This window comes from Panicum hallii, chromosome 6, assembly GCF_002211085.1.
Source record: "Panicum hallii strain FIL2 chromosome 6, PHallii_v3.1, whole genome shotgun sequence".
Lineage (NCBI taxonomy): Eukaryota > Viridiplantae > Streptophyta > Magnoliopsida > Poales > Poaceae > Panicum > Panicum hallii.
The window spans coordinates 33,958,218-33,974,782 of NC_038047.1; the positions used below are offsets into that span (position 1 = coordinate 33,958,218).

General features: G+C 47.6%; 3 protein-coding genes across 4 annotated transcripts; 2 read left to right on the forward strand and 1 right to left on the reverse strand.

The window, feature by feature from the left end:
* Positions 1-1,526: 1,526 nt before the first annotated feature.
* On the forward strand, positions 1,527-6,157 carry LOC112896678 (phosphoglucan phosphatase LSF1, chloroplastic). 2 transcript variants are annotated; one of them, XM_025964748.1, is made up of 10 exons: positions 1,533-2,013; positions 2,125-2,228; positions 3,276-3,729; positions 3,891-3,962; positions 4,081-4,202; positions 4,673-4,888; positions 5,018-5,126; positions 5,238-5,350; positions 5,451-5,598; positions 5,813-6,157. In XM_025964748.1, exons 1-10 carry the CDS (start codon positions 1,678-1,680, stop codon positions 5,933-5,935), a joined length of 1,797 nt encoding a protein of 598 aa, XP_025820533.1. In that variant the 5' UTR covers positions 1,533-1,677; the 3' UTR covers positions 5,936-6,157. The 2 variants fall into 2 exon arrangements, 1 of the variants encoding a protein (XP_025820533.1); XR_003229534.1 differs by lacking the exon at positions 5,813-6,157 and having other exon boundaries at positions 1,527-2,013; positions 5,018-5,157; positions 5,451-5,479.
* LOC112896679 (2-methylene-furan-3-one reductase) lies at positions 6,012-7,782 on the reverse strand. Its single transcript, XM_025964749.1, has 4 exons — positions 7,261-7,782; positions 6,833-7,156; positions 6,582-6,741; positions 6,012-6,485 (listed from the first exon to the last, which is right to left on the reverse strand). The coding sequence occupies exons 1-4, from the start codon at positions 7,672-7,674 to the stop codon at positions 6,220-6,222; spliced, it is 1,164 nt and encodes a 387-aa protein (XP_025820534.1). The 5' UTR covers positions 7,675-7,782; the 3' UTR covers positions 6,012-6,219.
* A 3,857-nt stretch (positions 7,783-11,639) lies between these two features.
* Positions 11,640-14,262, forward strand: LOC112898224. Its single transcript, XM_025966591.1, has 3 exons — positions 11,640-11,772; positions 12,142-13,811; positions 13,921-14,262. The coding sequence occupies exons 1-3, from the start codon at positions 11,640-11,642 to the stop codon at positions 14,260-14,262; spliced, it is 2,145 nt and encodes a 714-aa protein (XP_025822376.1).
* The last annotated feature ends 2,303 nt before the right edge of the window (positions 14,263-16,565 follow it).

Here is a 16,565-nt window from a genome sequence, read left to right on the forward strand (position 1 = left end):
CTCCCACGGACCCGGAACGAGATTCAGTGGCATGCCTTCAGCAAGTCACAAGTTAACTTGCGCGTGAGAATCCTTGCTTAATAGTTGCTGCTGCTGCAGTTTTACTTGTTTGCCATTAGCTTGAGAGGCAAATCGAAGGGCAACGTGGTGTGCGAGATCTCAGAAGGTGAGCGGAAAGCACTTGAGCGTGGGTTGATGCCACGCCAGAGACCAAAGCCACCAAGGATGTTCATGTGGTTCATCGTGCTCTTGCCTCTTACTCTGGCACACGCCGGAGAAATTCGTTGGTTCAGTCCGCGAGCTCCTTGTCTATGGGTGGATAACCAGGTGGGTCGGCTTGGCTCGTTATCGTAAGGAGCACAAAATCCTGCTCGGCTCGGCTCAGTCTAGCTCGCGAGCTGGCTCAGGCAGCTCGCGAGCCGCTGCCTAATTCTATGTTGAAGATAGCAGAGTCCTCATCCACGGCGCGCGGCGCAAGAAGAGGTCGGGGCTGGAATCACGGTGACGCAGCATCGGCTAAGGGCACGGCGGCGCGCCGGCGCAGCACGGGGCAGGGGTCAGGGTCGCGGCAACGCAGGAGGTAGTTGCCTTCGGAGATCAGGAACGGCCCATCGATAAGTGGATCTGCTGCCAGGCAAGGCCATCGACGGGCAGGGGCACGACGGCAGGGCCTCGGGGCACAGCGGTAGGGAGGGAGCTGGTTTGTGGGGCTGGGTGAAGGGCGGCAGGTCTTGGCCGTCGGGGAGGGAGCGGCTAGTGCAGGTGCGGTCGTGCGCCCGTACGGAGGGCTTGGCCATCAGGGGCCAGGCAAAGGGCGGCAGGTGCGGGTGCGGATGCGGCCGTGCGCCCGTGCGGGAGCGGATTGGGACCTGGAGTGAGGAGGTTGGGGATTTGACCAAGTTGGACCTATTAGGTCACAAATTTGGGCTTCTAGATAATATGGAGGCGTAGCTCGTTAGGCTCACGAGTTGACTCCTACTTGCTCGTTATACTGACGAGCATAAAATTTTGCTCGGCTCGTTATGAATTGGATCGAGTCGAGCCGAGCTAGCTGTGAACCATAAGCAATTTTTCCAACCCTATCCTTGTCACAAGCATTCCAATCAATTCTCTTCTCAGAAGTCTTATCATCAGGCATGAGCTATCATGTACCCATCACATCAGCTATCATCCACATGGCACATGATGTGCATAACAGAAATATCCCGTAAACATGTTTATTTGCAGATTCCTTCTTTTGTGCTGTGCTAATCCACAGTCACGGCACACCAAAAGCACTTCTTATCCGATCAAAAATTTGTACGAGTAATAAATAGCAAAACAAAGCTTTGCCAAAAAAAAAGCAGCAGCGCTCGCTGGAGCGCAACGTCACGTGAAGCTCGCGTGGAGCGGGCCCGCGAGTCAGTGAGGAGCCCGAGCGGGGTGGAAAAAAATATCAAAACTAACTGCACCGCGGCGTGGGTCCCACTCCCACTCCCACCCCCCCCCCCCCCCAAACGCCCGCGCAAACTCCCAAACGCCTCCGCCTCCCAGTTCCGGTTCCGTTCCACACACTTCCCATCCCCACACCCCCCCACACTCCACTCCGCCTCTGATCCCGTGCCCGCCATTCCTCCGTGCTGCCGTGCACCGCTCTCACCGTCGCCGCGGACCCGATCCCCATCCCGCTCCGCACCCATGGCGCCCCACCTGCTCCTCCTCACCCCACCGGCCCTCACCATTACGGCCGCCGCCGCCCGAGGCTGCGGCGGCGGCGCCGGCGCCGGATCGGCGGGCCCGCGGGCGCCACCCAGGGCCCGCGCGCACTCCTCCGTCTCCTGCAGGAGGGGGCGGAGGTGGAGGAGGCTCCGCGTCGCGGCGGCGGCGGCGGCGGAAGGGGCGGACCCGGGCGCGGGCGGGCCCGCGGGGGCGATGCGGCTCAACGAGTACATGGTCGCCGTCGACCGCCCCCTCGGCGTCCGCTTCGCGCTCGGCGTCGACGGCCGCGTCTTTGTCCACTCGCTCAGGAAAGGGGTAAGCGCGCGGTGGGAAGTCCTTCCCGGCCCCGGGTGGGCGGGGAGAGAGCCTTCGGCGGGCGAGTGACTGACCGACCCGACTGACTTGCGGTTGCTGCATGTGGCGCAGGGGAACGCCGAGAAGTCCAGAATCATCATGGTCGGCGACACGCTCAAGAAGGCGGGCGCCAGCGAACAGGGCCTCGTCACCATCAAAGACCTAGGTGACACGGAGTACGGCACCAGTAATGTCGTTATGTTTCATTCGTCCATACACAAGGGTCAATTTTAAATTTAGGGGGTGATCCCTCCGTATCGCCTTCCGTCAGTGTGTTATATAAGTTTGTTTGGGATCGGAGGTGCTTTTGCTACTTGTGTTAGTTTGTTGCCTCTGCTATTTCAAACTGGAACTATTATGCTATAAGGTTTTGATAATGCCGTAGAGAAATTCCTATGTTCCAAAGGAGCCTTAAAATGTACTTGGAACTAATGATTTAAGACTGTTTCAATGGCTCAGTTGAAATGTTAAATCATTTACAGCAAAAAAAATTCATGGCACACAGTAGTATTGCAATGCACTGAACAACAAGTTTCAGCTCTGTGCTTTCCCAAATACTGAAGCAAATAAATCCTTAGTACTGTAGCAGTTGGGTAACCAAGCCCTCATCAATTCCTTCAGGAAGTATTTACCATTGGAGAAGCACCTTCCTCAAAGTCAAGACATCAGTAGTTCAACACTTTTGTTAAACTATTGTGACAATGTCCTGAGATGCACTTAGCTCAGGAAATTCTTAGTGTAGAAAAATTCATAAACACGATTTAAATGTGTGATGGAACTACTATATGATAGAGCTGGGGATGTTGCGAAGGGTGTAGCGGTGCGTGACGAGAGGCCGGGGCTTGAACCCCCGGCGGCGAGGTGGTGCCGTGTTGTCGCCCGGCGAGAGAGAGAGAGAGATGGAAACGTAGATGCTAGGGTTGCAAAGAAGCAACAACTTGTTGATTCTTGCTTAAAGATAACAGATGCAATTGTTTGGCTATTTATAGCCCAAGCACTCCTAACAAACCACGAGCTAACCTGCTAACAAATATCCTAACAAACCAATATGAGTGTTTATCAAGAACCCAAATATCCTAACAACTAGCTGACAAGCTGATTCCGTGCGCCGTGCACCTCGGGCCTCTAGCTGCGCTGACGCTTGCCGCGGCGCTGGTATGTGATGCCGGTCATAACACTATATGGTTACACTTTGCTCATATGTTCTTTTAACTTCTATCCAGGATTGCGCTGAGGGACAAGTCAGGACCATGCAGCCTTGTCCTTGAGAGACCATTTGCTCCTTTTCCGATCCATCAGTTACACCAAAATGAAGATTACCACATCCTATTTAACAGAGGGCGGGTCGCTGTTGCTTCCTGGAACAGTGGTCTTTTGTCCACAAAGCTGAATGAGTCTTCCAGGGGGGACGGGAAATCTGGTTTTGCTATATTCTCCCCAAGGTTGCTAAGTTCTCAAGGATGGTCTTTTCTGTCGAGTGAGAAAGGTGGATTCAATCAGAGCAGCACTAACCTTTCAAATCGCATCAGTGAGATTGTTGGTTTATATTCTGATGAAGATGATGCCAATGCTGAATGGGCGCATGGTAGCTTTCCTTTGGAGGAGTACATTAAAGCACTAGACCGTGCTAAAGGTGAACTATACTACAATCATTCACTTGGTATGCAATTCAGTAAGGTAGGGATGACTGCTTGTGTGCGCTCTTTATTGTTTTTCTTTGCATGATATGTACCTCTATAAGGGCGCGTCAATATGCTTTAAGCAGCTCAGGAATCAAGATTACTTTATCAGTAAGTATCGATAATGATGCCATTTATTTTTTATGGTGTCTTTGACAGATTACTGAACAAATATTTGTTGGATCATGCATACAAACAGAGAGAGATGTGAAGATGCTATCAGAAACTGTGGTAGGTTCTTGACATATGCAATAAGCAAATTTGTCAGATTGATGATTTGATTTGTTGCAATTATACATTCTTTTTGTTTATTATCCAGTTAAGTTTCTGATACTTCAAAAGGCTTCAGGGTATTACTGCTGTTCTGAATTTCCAAAGTGAAAGTGAGCGTGTTAATTGGGGAATCAATTCTGAGGCAATCAACAATTCTTGTCGCGAGAATAACATCTTGATGGTTAACTATCCTATACGGTATGCTGTAGTTCACTCTGTTTTGAAGATAGTTTAAGTTTGATTCTTGATCTTTGCAACAGTTACATTGAACCAGCTGTAGCTTTATCTGAATAACCGCAGTAGCTTTCTTTTCGATTACTGTTAATTGTTTATGTGACCCTTACTGTCTAGTTAAAGAAAACATCGTTTGATTGCCAAACAAGCTTTAGTTTCTCATAGGTTAGAATTATTGTTTATCTACACACACAATAGTCTAGTTGATATTTTCACCACTGTAGTATTTATTGCTCACTGTTATTTCTATGTGTACTATTTCTTTCAAGCTTGCAAGCTCATCCAGTTTCACCTTAATTCTTATTTGAACAGAAGGAGGTTCTAATGGACTTTTGGTGAAATTCTTTCTTGGTCCTTAGATATGATAGGAAACCCTAAAACCCTTTTCTGCAATCCAATATTCACTAAACTGTCGATGGTGGATTTTTTTTCAGAGAGGTGGATTCCATGGACCTTAGGAAGAAGCTTCCTTTCTGTGTTGGTCTTCTGTTGCGCCTTATAAGGAAGAACTACCGTATATATGTGACTTGTACCACCGGATATGATAGATCACCAGCATGTGTGATATCATACTTACACTGGGTTCAAGATACACCTCTCCATATTGCTCATAAATTCATCACTGGTTTGCACTCTTGTAGGCCTGACAGGTAACTATTGTTGAGAAAAGTTATATTTGATAACTGATTTGATACTAATTCAAAGAGCAGCCTACTGTAATTGCTATTGCAGTTGTTATGATTATCAGTTTGGAACTAAGGGATTTGTTTAACATGCAGAGCTGCAATTGTTTGGGCAACTTGGGATCTTATTGCTTTAGTTGAAAATGGAAGGCACGATGGTAGTCCCACACATTCAGTATGTTTTGTTTGGAATAGTGGTCGGGAGGTAAGTTCCTTCGGTGCAGAAGTGTTACTGAGTGAGTGTTTGACATGAAAATTCCTTTCTTCAATTCACTGTGATAATTCACGATATGTTTTGACAAATCAATTACTCCAGGGTGAGGATGTAGAATTGGTTGGGGATTTTACAAGTAACTGGAAAGACAAAATAAAGTGCAGCCACAAGGGTGGGTCAAGATATGAGGCTGAAGTTCGACTTCGACATGGAAAGTAAGTTGTCATTTATTTGTTCTTTCTTGAAACATTTGTTAATATATGTGTAATGCTGATGGTTATGGAGTTAACTGAAACTAATCCCCTACTCATTCAGGTACTACTACAAGTTCATAGTTGGGGGCCAGTGGAGGCATTCGACTGCATTGCCAGCAGAAACAGATGAACATGGGAATGTCAACAACGTGATCAGAGTTGGTGACATTGCACATATTCGTCCTGCTCCTAGCCAGCTACATATAAGGGTATGTAAATCCTCTGGCTTCAGTGGCTCTGATTGAGCTTATAGCTATGCCACCTGCCTGTTCATTTGCAATTTAGGCACATTCTCTCAGTTTCGCTCCATCATTGAACCATACATGCCTTTTCTTTTGAGTTAGTAGTGTAGAAACTGTGGAATCAGTAGTCTATGCTTTAGCCAGCAAGCAGACAGTAAAAGATGTTGGTATCTCATTGCAGGACCCAACCGTTGTCAAGGTAATAGAAAGGGAGCTAACTGAGGATGAGCGATTTTCATTGGCGTTCGCCGCACGCCGGATGGCATTTGCAATTTGCCCAATCAGGTTGTCCCCGAAGCAATAAACTTTTTCAGCCCTTCATCAGTGAGCGAGACAACCAATCATCGAGGATCAGCAATTTCATAGCTATAGAATACTCATGTAACAACAGAGGGACCTTACTGTATTTATCTGTTTCACACAGAGACTGGAACCTTGAGAAGTGGCTCAGCAATGAGCACAAGGTACACCTCTTTGTAATTCTATGGACTGTGCTGAAATAAACGTCCCTTTAGACTATTTGACACTCGAGAATCTCAGGCCGGCACTCAAATGGCCAGTGAACAAACTCTCTGCAGTCTACAGCTCTCAAGGGACGGGAAAAATAACGACTTTGCCGGTTGCTCTTCCGGTCTCAAGGTAGGAGAAAGCCTCCACAACCTGCGAGAAGGGGAATGGCCCGGTCGGGTCGATGAGCGGCTTCACCTTTCCGGACTCGAGGTAGGGGTTGAGCTTCTCCAAGGTGGAGCCGTTGGAGGAGACCACGAACCGGAACCCTGGTGGGGTGACGGCGCCGGTGAGGACCACCACGCTGCCGCCTTCCTTCACCACCTTCACAGCCTTGTCGCCCTGACCTGAAACCACGAAAAAAAAATGCAGGGCAGATTGCTCAACCGAGGGCTACATCTCACTTGGTCAGGTTGTGTCAGGTTTTCTGAGGGCATTCTTACCAACTGCGTCGAAGACGACGTCGTACATGTCCGGCAGCTCTTCGAAGTTCTCCTTGGTGTAGTCAATGGCGACGTCGGCACCCAGGCTCTTGAGCAGTTCGATCTTCTTGGTGCTGGCCGTGGCGCCCACCTTCGACGCGCCGTAGACTTGCTTCGCCAGCTTCGTTCCACATCAAGAGCAGCATCGTGTCAGAAAGTTCAGTTCAGTACCCACAACTCCGATCCAGCAGCGGCGATCGTCGGTGTCTGACCTGGATGGCAAGGGACCCGACGCCACCGGCGCCGCCGAGGACGAGGACGGACTTGCCGGCGGCGAGCCCCGCCCTCTCGAGGCCCTCGTTGGCGGTGAGGATGGCAAGCGGCAGGCCGGCGGCCTGCGCGAAGTCGAGGCCCTTGGGCTTGAGCGCCAGCAGCTTCTCCTCGACGGCGGTGTACTCGGCCAGCGAGCCGGACTGCTTGGGCCCTTCCAGGGGCTTCTCGCTGATCATGCCGTACACCTCGTCGCCTTCCTTGAGGCCCTTAACCCCGCCGCCCACCTTCACGACGACGCCGGCCACGTCGTACCCCGGCACGGTCTGCTCATGAGATGAACCAGCAAGGTCAGCGGATGCATGAGAATTGGAGCGAGCGAAAGCGACGGTGAATTCAATTCCAATCCGTGGAGGAGAGCCGATCGGACCGGGAGCGGCGAGTCGGTGGCCTGGAACTTGCCGGCCCGGCGCTTGGCGTCGACGGGGTTGAGCGCCGCGGCGGCGACCTTGACGAGCACCTGGCCCTCGCCCACGGCCGGCACCGCCGCGGCCTCGTCGAGCTTGAGCACGCTGGCGTCCCCGTACGCGTCGTACGCCCAGGCCTTCATGGCCGCGGGCACCTCCGCCGTGGCCGCGGCGGTCGCGGCCGGGGACGAGGACGCGGACGCCGCAACGCACCGGCCTGCTGGGCGCCCCGCCTCCGTTCTCCTCGCGACGGCGGCGGCCCTGGGTCCCGACAACGGGAGGATGGCGAGCTTCGCGGGAGCCTGAGGCGGCTGCGGCAGGAAGGACGACCTCGAGTACGAGGTGGCGGGGATCGACGAGGAGAGGAACGCCTGCATTTTGTTTTTCTTTTTTTCCCTCGGGAGCTCCTTCTCGGACCCGAAGAAGAAGATGAACGTTGTTGCAGGTGTTCCTTTGTGCTGCTGGCTGCTGCTGATGCTCAGCTCGCCCGGGTGTTGCTATCCGTTAGCGGCAGTCGGGAGTGGCGGGGAGCGCTCGGGGAGACGAATCTTGTGGCTGCTAGCGAGGAAACCTGTCTGAGATTCGCGCGCGCTGCGTCGCTTGGTCTTGTGTAGAATGTTCGGCGGGTTGTCGTCTTCTCCGATCGGATCCAGCCTCCAGGAGATGGCCGTTCAATTCACCCCAGATGGCCGCTCAGCGGAGTTTTTTTAAAAAAAGCTAAAAAAACTTAAATTCGAAAAAGTACCGATTCGGAAGTTTTCGAAAAATGGGTACCTCCCGCCCGTTGATCGGGCGGGAGGTACGGGGCCGGGGACCTCCCGCCCAACCAACGGGCGGGAGGTTCCAAACTTTTTTCTTCACGAATAAGAAATTTTTCTTATTCGCGAAGAGGCCCCTGAGGCATCCCGCCCGCCCGTTGGGCGGGAGGTTCCTTATTTTTGCTTTTTTGATTTTGGTTTATTATTTTTGGTTTTTTGATTTTGGTTTATTTTTAGTTTTTGATTTTGGTTTATTTTTGGTTTTTGATGGTTATGGTTTTTGATGGTTTTTTTTATTTTGGTTTATTTTTGGTTTTTTGATTTTGATTTTTGATGGTTATGGTTTTTGATGGTTTTTGGTTTTTTGATTTTGGTTTTTGATGGTTATGTTTTTTGATGGTTTTGATAGAATTTAGTTCAATTTTACGAAGAAGATTACGGTATGTAAAGCTCGTATGAAGATGGTTAAGCGATAATATTTTGCAACGTAGAATTCAAATATTACGATAGTACGATACATCAATCTATTAAAAATAAAATAGTATGATAACAAAAAAGTTTAAATATACAAATGCCAAGTCAATGCGGCAAATATTACAAATACACATAATGATCTGTTAAAATTACAAATACACATGCAGGTCTGATACAAACTCAACGCGGCAAATATTACACATGAGCAAACAACGTTGAAATAAAATTACAACTAAACGATGCCTGATGTCGTAGTAGCACTCGATCGTCGACGTCTCCCACTCCTTGATGCAACTGGAGGTCTTCCATTTGTAGCATCACCTGTAGGGCCAGCTTCAGCAGAACTGGGCCCAGCATCATTGTTTGGACAACGTTTATACGTGTGTCTACTCTGATTACATGCACTGCAGCGCTGTATCCTCGGATGGAGCTCTGACTCATCCATGTCATTACGAATACGCCGTGTCTGACGGCGCCCTCTCTTAACCCGAGCTGTTCTCGGATCTGGAATATATATCACATGATTCGCTGTCTCAGTGAACGATCCAACCATACGGAACCCATAGATCCCATACTGCCAGGTGCTGGCAATTATCTCCTTTCTGAAGTAATGGAAAATATATATATCCACAGGATGTCGAATATCCGCACAAGCAGCCATTACATGAGAACAAGGTATGTGCAGCAACTTTGGCCTCATGCATGAGCAACAACAAGTTCCATCAAACTTGAGGATGCACTCCTTTACAGGAGTTTGACATCTCATGCCACGTCGTGCTCTGTCTTTGGAACCTACCTCAAACTTGAGCTCCTGTGTACCACATTGCCATACGTGGTGTAGCTGGGCGCTAGCTGCCTTCTTGGTCATATATTCTGTCATCATTTTCCCAAATATCTGTCAGGATCTTGCATATATGCCTAATTTCTAGTGAACCGATCTCTAAAGTAATCGGTACACCCGCGGACGATGAATTCCATAATTGCAACCAGTGGAAGCACACGAACACCTCGCATCACCCAATTGTAAACCTTGGCGAAGTTGGTGGTCATTATGCCGTACCTTGCACCATCGGTATCGTAAAGCAACGCCCACTTCTCCTTCGGTTCGTTCTCAATCCATTCAGAAAAGGTTTTCACCGCTGACCCAGACCTTCTGCGAGTACATGCAGTATCTGTTAGCAAAGGACACAAAGCTTCTGCTTCGTCCTGTGCAGTTCTGGTTTTTGTTGCGTCCTCGCTTCTTTTCTTCCCGGTCAGTTCATCAAGTTTCTGCCACTGCTTGTTAAATTTTTGTTGATTTGTTTCCTTGCATAGTCTCTTGAACATATCCATAAGGTGCTTGTTCTTGAATTGCCTGAAAAAGTTTGCACCGATGTGTCTCATGCACCACCTACTGCGAACATCACGCCACTTGGGCGGCTCTCCGGTCTCCACACACCCCTCCTGCAAATCTAGTATTGCCCTTAGTATGCCGGCGTGACGATCATAAATCAGGCAGACATCTTCCCTATCCCGAACGACTGCAAGCTTAACCCATTCCAGGAACCAGTACCAACTGTCTGTGTTCTCACTCTCAACAAAAGCAAAAGCAACAGGAAGCAATTGATTGTTTCCATCCACTCCAATAGCTCTCAGCATTTGCAATCTATACTTTCCTGTGAGAAAGGTCCCATCGATGCACAGGAGAGGCCGACAATGTTGGAATGCGTTACTGCATCGACCCAAGCTGAAAAAGCCCTGCTGCAATATGAAGGGCGGACCTTCTCCTCTGTCTAGACTTTTCAGGTCATAATAGCTTCCAGGATTTCTCTGACATAGGACGGTGTAAGTGCAATCAAGCCCTAAGTGGGTTTTGGTGATGTTGACGGTACAAATAAAGGACTAATGACTTTTGACAAGTGCTTGCAGTGTATCTTTGATCATGAGTACAGTTAAGCATTGGAGGAGACCCCCCAACTCGAATGGATGGCTTTCAAGGACTCAAGTGCTAGTTTACTTCATTTTCTACTTTGAATTTGAGTTAGGACAAGCCGTACTATCAAGGGGGATACTAATGGTGGTTAGGGATGGAACCAAGTGCACAAAACATCTTCCACATACCAAATTTTCCCAGCCACAAATTGCCAGCAAAGCTCAACTTGTTTCTGTTCTGGCAAGCGTGGAGGCTCCGCGGTTGACCGTGGAGGTTCCGAGGTCTGCAATGACCCGACCGTTTTGTGGGTGATGGGAGGTATAAAAACCTCTCCCCTGTCGCCCCCAACGGTCATCTTCTTTTCGTCAACCTCCAGACTCGCGAAAAACAGAAGCTCTCTCTCCCAACTCCATAGCTCCCAAGCTCCTAAACTAAAATCTCAGTGATTCCTTGAGGGATTAAGCTTGTGAGACCATGAGAAAGCTCAAGAAGATCGTGCTCCTCCATTCCCGTGCACTTGGAGAAACCCTAGCTGCTTGGTGTGTCTTTTACTCTTGGAGCTTTGCTCCTAGACGGCTAGTGGTTGCCCAGTAGCTCCTAGCTCGCTGTGGTTGAGCACTGGGAAGTTTGTATTACCCTATGTTTTAGTGGAAACTCTCGGTCTATTGCTTTGGTGATAGGTTGAGAAGAGGGTCGAGTTGAAAGAGACTCGGCAGCCTTTGTGGCGTGCCTCAACAACGTGGACGTAGGTCAGCCTTGGTGGCAAGCCGAACCACGGGAAAAATCCCTGCATCACTTGTGCTTAAGATTGTTCTTGTTATTACTTGTTCTTCACTTGTTTTTAGGGTTTGCATTCGATCTATGAAGCTTCTATCATCTTGGTGCAACCTGCTGGTTAGAAAGATCGACATACTTCGTAGGAACCTTGGTATCACATTCGATCTATTTTTCATTCATTAAATTCTGCAGTAGATCGATTTGTAACTCTGTTTCCCGGAGGTTCCAGGCATAAGCCCGAGGGTTCCGCGCCCCAGGAGGCTCCGCGCTCTGGCCCAGAGGCTCCACGGTCTGACAGTTGTGTGAAGTTTGTTGATTTCAGAAAAAGGCCTATTCACCCCCCTATAGGCCACTTGTTGGATCCTTTCAATTGGTATCAGAGCTCGGTTTCCTTGTGATAAGCACTTAACCGTGTGAGGAAATGACAAGTCCTAGAGGAACACAAGATGGAGACAAGAGTGAGGAGTTTGAAGATATTCCCAGCGAAAAGGAACAAGAGTCATCTGATGATGATCCCACAGCAGCACTTGAGCAGCTTTCAAGGCTCAAGATAGGTAAGGTGGGATCCTCCAAGGATGACAAGAAAAAGGAAAAGAATAAGGGCAAAGAGAAGAAGAAAAGCAAAGGAAAGAAGAAGGTGCAGCCAAGTCCTCCACCAAGCAGCGAGTCAGAGAATGGAGATGATGATGATGAGTACTATGGGCAAAGGATTCCAAAGAGAGCTCTCAAACTAAACAAGAAAAATTCCTACTCTAATGTATCCTTCAATTATGATTCCATTGCTTTGCCTACTAACAACCACATAAATATTCCCACGGGCAAGTTGCCTCCATTTGATGGGACCAACTTTGCCAAGTGGAAGCATTTGATGAAGGCTTATCTCACCGGTCTCCACCCGGAGTTGTGGAACATTGTGTGTGTAGGTTTTGATGATCCAGAAGATCCCAACAATCTCACTCCAAGAGACATCCGCAGCATACACCGCAATGCTCAAGCCACAAGTGTTGTTCTAAGCTCATTAAGTGCGGAAGAATACAACAAAGTGATTGGGTTGGAGATAGCAAAAGAAATTTGGGACACTCTTCATATTGCACATGAAGGGGTTAGCAAGGTGAAGAAGTCCAAGATTGATCTATTGATGGCTCAACTTAATAGGTTTGTGATCAAGAAAGGAGAAGAGCCTCAAGAGATGTTTGATAGATTGATGGTAATTGTTGGTAAGATTAGAGGATTGGGTGGAGATGACTTGGAGGATCATCATGTAGTGAAGGTGATGTTGGAAGCATTTGCACCAAGGAATCCAACACTTGTCACATTGATTAGAGAGAAGAAGAGGTTTGAGCAGTTTTCTCCAAGTGATGTACTTGGAAGGATTCTAACTCATGAGCTTATGGAGATGGAAATACAACAAAGAAAGAAGTTTGGGGAGCTTGAAACCAAGATGGAAAATCTCAAGGTCAAGGAGGTAGCTCTCAAGGCAAACAAGTCAAGCAAAGCCTCTACTTCAAGTGTTTCAAGACCAGCATCAAGCAAAGTTAAAGTAGATGTCTCATCAAGTGACTCAAGTGATGATGAAGATGATAGTGGGTCCTCCGGTGAAATTGGAGATGTTGCCTTGTTCATGAGGAAGTACAAGAAAGTATTGAAAAGAGAAGGCTACATGTTCACAAAGAGAAAGTTTACCAACAAGAAGAAGAGAACATGCTACAAGTGTGGAAGCACAGAGCATCTCATTGCCGAGTGTCCTCTTAACAATGAAGAAGAAAAGAGACACAAAAAGAAGAGTTACAAGAGAGAAGATAAGAACCGCAACAAGAAGAAGCAAAGTTACTCGGGTCAAGCTCACATTGGTCATGAATGGGACTCACATGATGAAAGCTCAAGTGAAGAAGAAGGCAAGAAGATTGCAACCATTGCTATCAAGAACAAGTCTTCTTCACCAAGGCTCTTCACCAACTTAACCGATGATGAGGACAACACCACTCCTTTTTGTCTTATGGCAAAAGGAGAAAAGGTAAAACAATCTAAACTTGAAACTAAGAGTACCCCACCACCTAGTGATCTCTCAGACATAGACTCTAGTGATGAATCTAGTGATGATGAAATAAATAACTTGGTTAGTAAAATGGATAAAAAATCTAGAAATTTCATAGCCAAGTTAGTAGAGGAACTAGAGAAGACTCAGGCCATCCTTGTCAAGCAAGAGAAACTTTACATCACTTGCAAGGAGAATCTTGCTTCGGAGAGGAGTGAGGTGGAAGCCTTACGCTTGGAACTTGACCAAGCGGAGACTATCCAAGCTACCCTAAAGGATAACCTTAATGCTCTCCAAGAAAAGAACAACGCCCTCAAAAACAGAAATGAGGAGCTTGAGGAGCAATATAGCATCCTTTGGGATAGCACCAAACATCTTCCGAAAGCAAGTGAGATCTCTAGTGCCTCTACTAGCAAAGGTTGTGATAGATGTTATAAATTTGATATAAATGCTTATGCTACTAACCTTGCTAATATGGAAGCTATGAAGAAGGAAATAGCAAGACTCAACAATATCATAGCTAGTGGATGCATGGATGATGCAAGCAAAAAAGCCAAAGTACATCCAAGGAAGACATCCATTCATCAAGGATGCTCTTGGCCACAAGAAGGGTGGCAAAACTGGTGAAAGGAAGCTTATAAATGGTGTGCCCTGCATCAACTTTCAGAAGAAAGAGACTATTGGAGAAGTGCAGTCTGTGCAGACCATGAAGGCTCCAGGACGCGGAGGCTCCGGGAAGAAGCCTGGAGGCTCCGGGGTTTGGAAGGAAAACAGGGTCAAGGCACAATCTCAACCAAAGCAGCAAGCTTCTAAGGCATCTAACACTCGTCTACAGGTTAAGGAGAATCCAATTGTGCCCAAGAGAAACAAGTATGTCCACAAGTCCAAGACCCATGCATCCCAAGAGAGTACATCTACTAGCTATGTGTTGAGACGCAACAACCTTGGTAAAGTTGTTGCCACGTATGTTGGAAATCAGTCCAACATATATGTGAAGAGATCTCTATGAGTACCTAAGTTTTTGGTAGCTAACGCTCAAGGCCCCAATGTAAATTGGGGACCTAAAAGAAGGAACTAAAATTGTTTTGTAGGCATACTCCTCCGGTGGATCAAGTTGGGTACTTGACAGCGGATGCACACATCATATGACCGGAGAGAAGAGTATGTTCTCATCATACTCCCCAATGTATGACTCAAATGAAAACATCATTTTTGGGGATGGTTCAAAAGGACGAATTCATGGTGTTGGTAAAATCTCTATGACTCAAGAGCATTCACTTTCAAATGTTTTACATGTTGATCCATTGAGTTACAATCTGCTGTCCGTTTCACAATTATGTGAGATGGGCTATGATTGTCACTTTACGGATAAGGGTGTGACCACCACTAGAAGGGAGGATTTCTCTATTGCTTTTACGGGTCGTTTGAAGGGCAAGCTTTACTTAGTTGATTTCAACAAAAGTGAAGCAAAGCTTGAGACTTGTTTAGTGGCAAAATCTAGCATGGGTTGGTTATGGCATCGCGGACTAGCCCATGTTGGGATGAGGAACTTGGCCAAACTTCTAAAGGGGGAACACATCCTTGGACTAACGAATGTTCAATTTGAGAAAGATAGGATATGTAAAGCATGCCAAGCTGGAAAACAAGTAGGCGCACCGCACCCACCTAAGAACATCGTCACCACTACAAGTCCGTTGGAGCTCATCCACATGGACCTCTTTGGACCGGTCGCCTACATTAGCATTGGCGGTAACAAATATGGTCTTGTTATTGTTGATGACTATTCTCGCTTCACGTGGGTGTTTTTTGTGCATGATAAGAGTGAAGTTCAAGGGAAGGTGAAGACCTTCATTAGAAGAGCACAAAGAGAGTTCGGGATGTCTATCAAGAAAGTGCGAAGTGACAATGGGTCCGAGTTCCGCAACACCAACGTAGAAGAGTTCTTTGATGAAGAGGGGATCAAGCATGAGTTCTCCGCACCATACACCCCTCAACAAAATGGAGTGGTTGAAAGGAAGAACCGCACACTCATCGACATGGCAAGAACAATGCTTGATGAGTACAAGACTCCGGACAACTTTTGGGCCGAAGCAATCAACACCGCTTGCCATGCCATCAACCGCCTCTACCTTCACAAGCTATACAAGAAAACTTCATATGAGCTATTGACCGGTAACAAGCCTAAGGTGTCATACTTTAGAGTATTTGGGTGCAAATGTTTCATACTTAACAAAAATCCCCGAAGCTCTAAATTTGCACCTAAAATTGATGAAGGTTTTCTTCTTGGCTATGGTCCAAACGAGCACGCCTATCGTGTTTTCAGTAATTCCTCCGGAAGAATTGAAATCACGGTAGACGTGACATTTGATGAATCTAATGGCTCTCAAGTAGAGCAAGTTGATCTAGATGTTGTAGGTAAAGAAAAGCCGCCTTGTGAAGCAATCAAGCGTTTGGCCATAGGTAATGTAAGACCAGTTGAAGCTAATGAAGAAGATGAGCCACAAGTTCAAGCTTCAACACCAATCCAAGGGCCAACACCTATCTCTGGTCCTGCTGATCTACAGGACGCGGAGGCTCCGCACCAAAACGCGGAGGCTCCGAGGTCTGGGACTATAATCAGCAAGAGGATGATCAAGTACAAGTTAATGAGCCTCAAGCTGATGATGTTGATGAAGACCAACCCCTACATCAACCTTCCGACGTGCCACCTCACCCAAGAGTTCATCAAAGTATTCAACGGGATCATCCCGTTGACAACATCCTTGGGAGCATAAGAAGAGGGGTAACAACACGATCTCGATTAGCAAACTTCTGTGAATTTTACTCTTTTGTTTCCTCTCTAGAGCCACTCAAGGTAGAACAAGCTCTCGGGGATGCGGATTGGGTGATGGCTATGCAAGAAGAGTTGAACAATTTCGAGAGAAATCAAGTGTGGGAGTTGGTGGAAAGACCCAAGACAAATGTGATTGGCACCAAGTGGGTCTTCCGCAACAAGCAAGATGAACATGGTGTGGTGACAAGAAACAAAGCGAGATTGGTTGCTCAAGGGTTCACTCAAGTTGAAGGGCTAGACTTTGAAGAGACTTTTGCACCCGTGGCAAGGCTTGAAGTAATTTGTATGCTTCTAGCATTTGCTGTCCATCATGATTTCAAGCTATATCAAATGGATGTCAAGAGTGCCTTCCTCAATGGACCACTCTCCGAGCAAGTCTATGTAGAGCAACCACCGGGATTTGAAGACCCCAAGCATCCACACCATGTCTACAAACTCCATAAGGCGCTCTATGGGCTTAAACAAGCTCCAAGAGCATG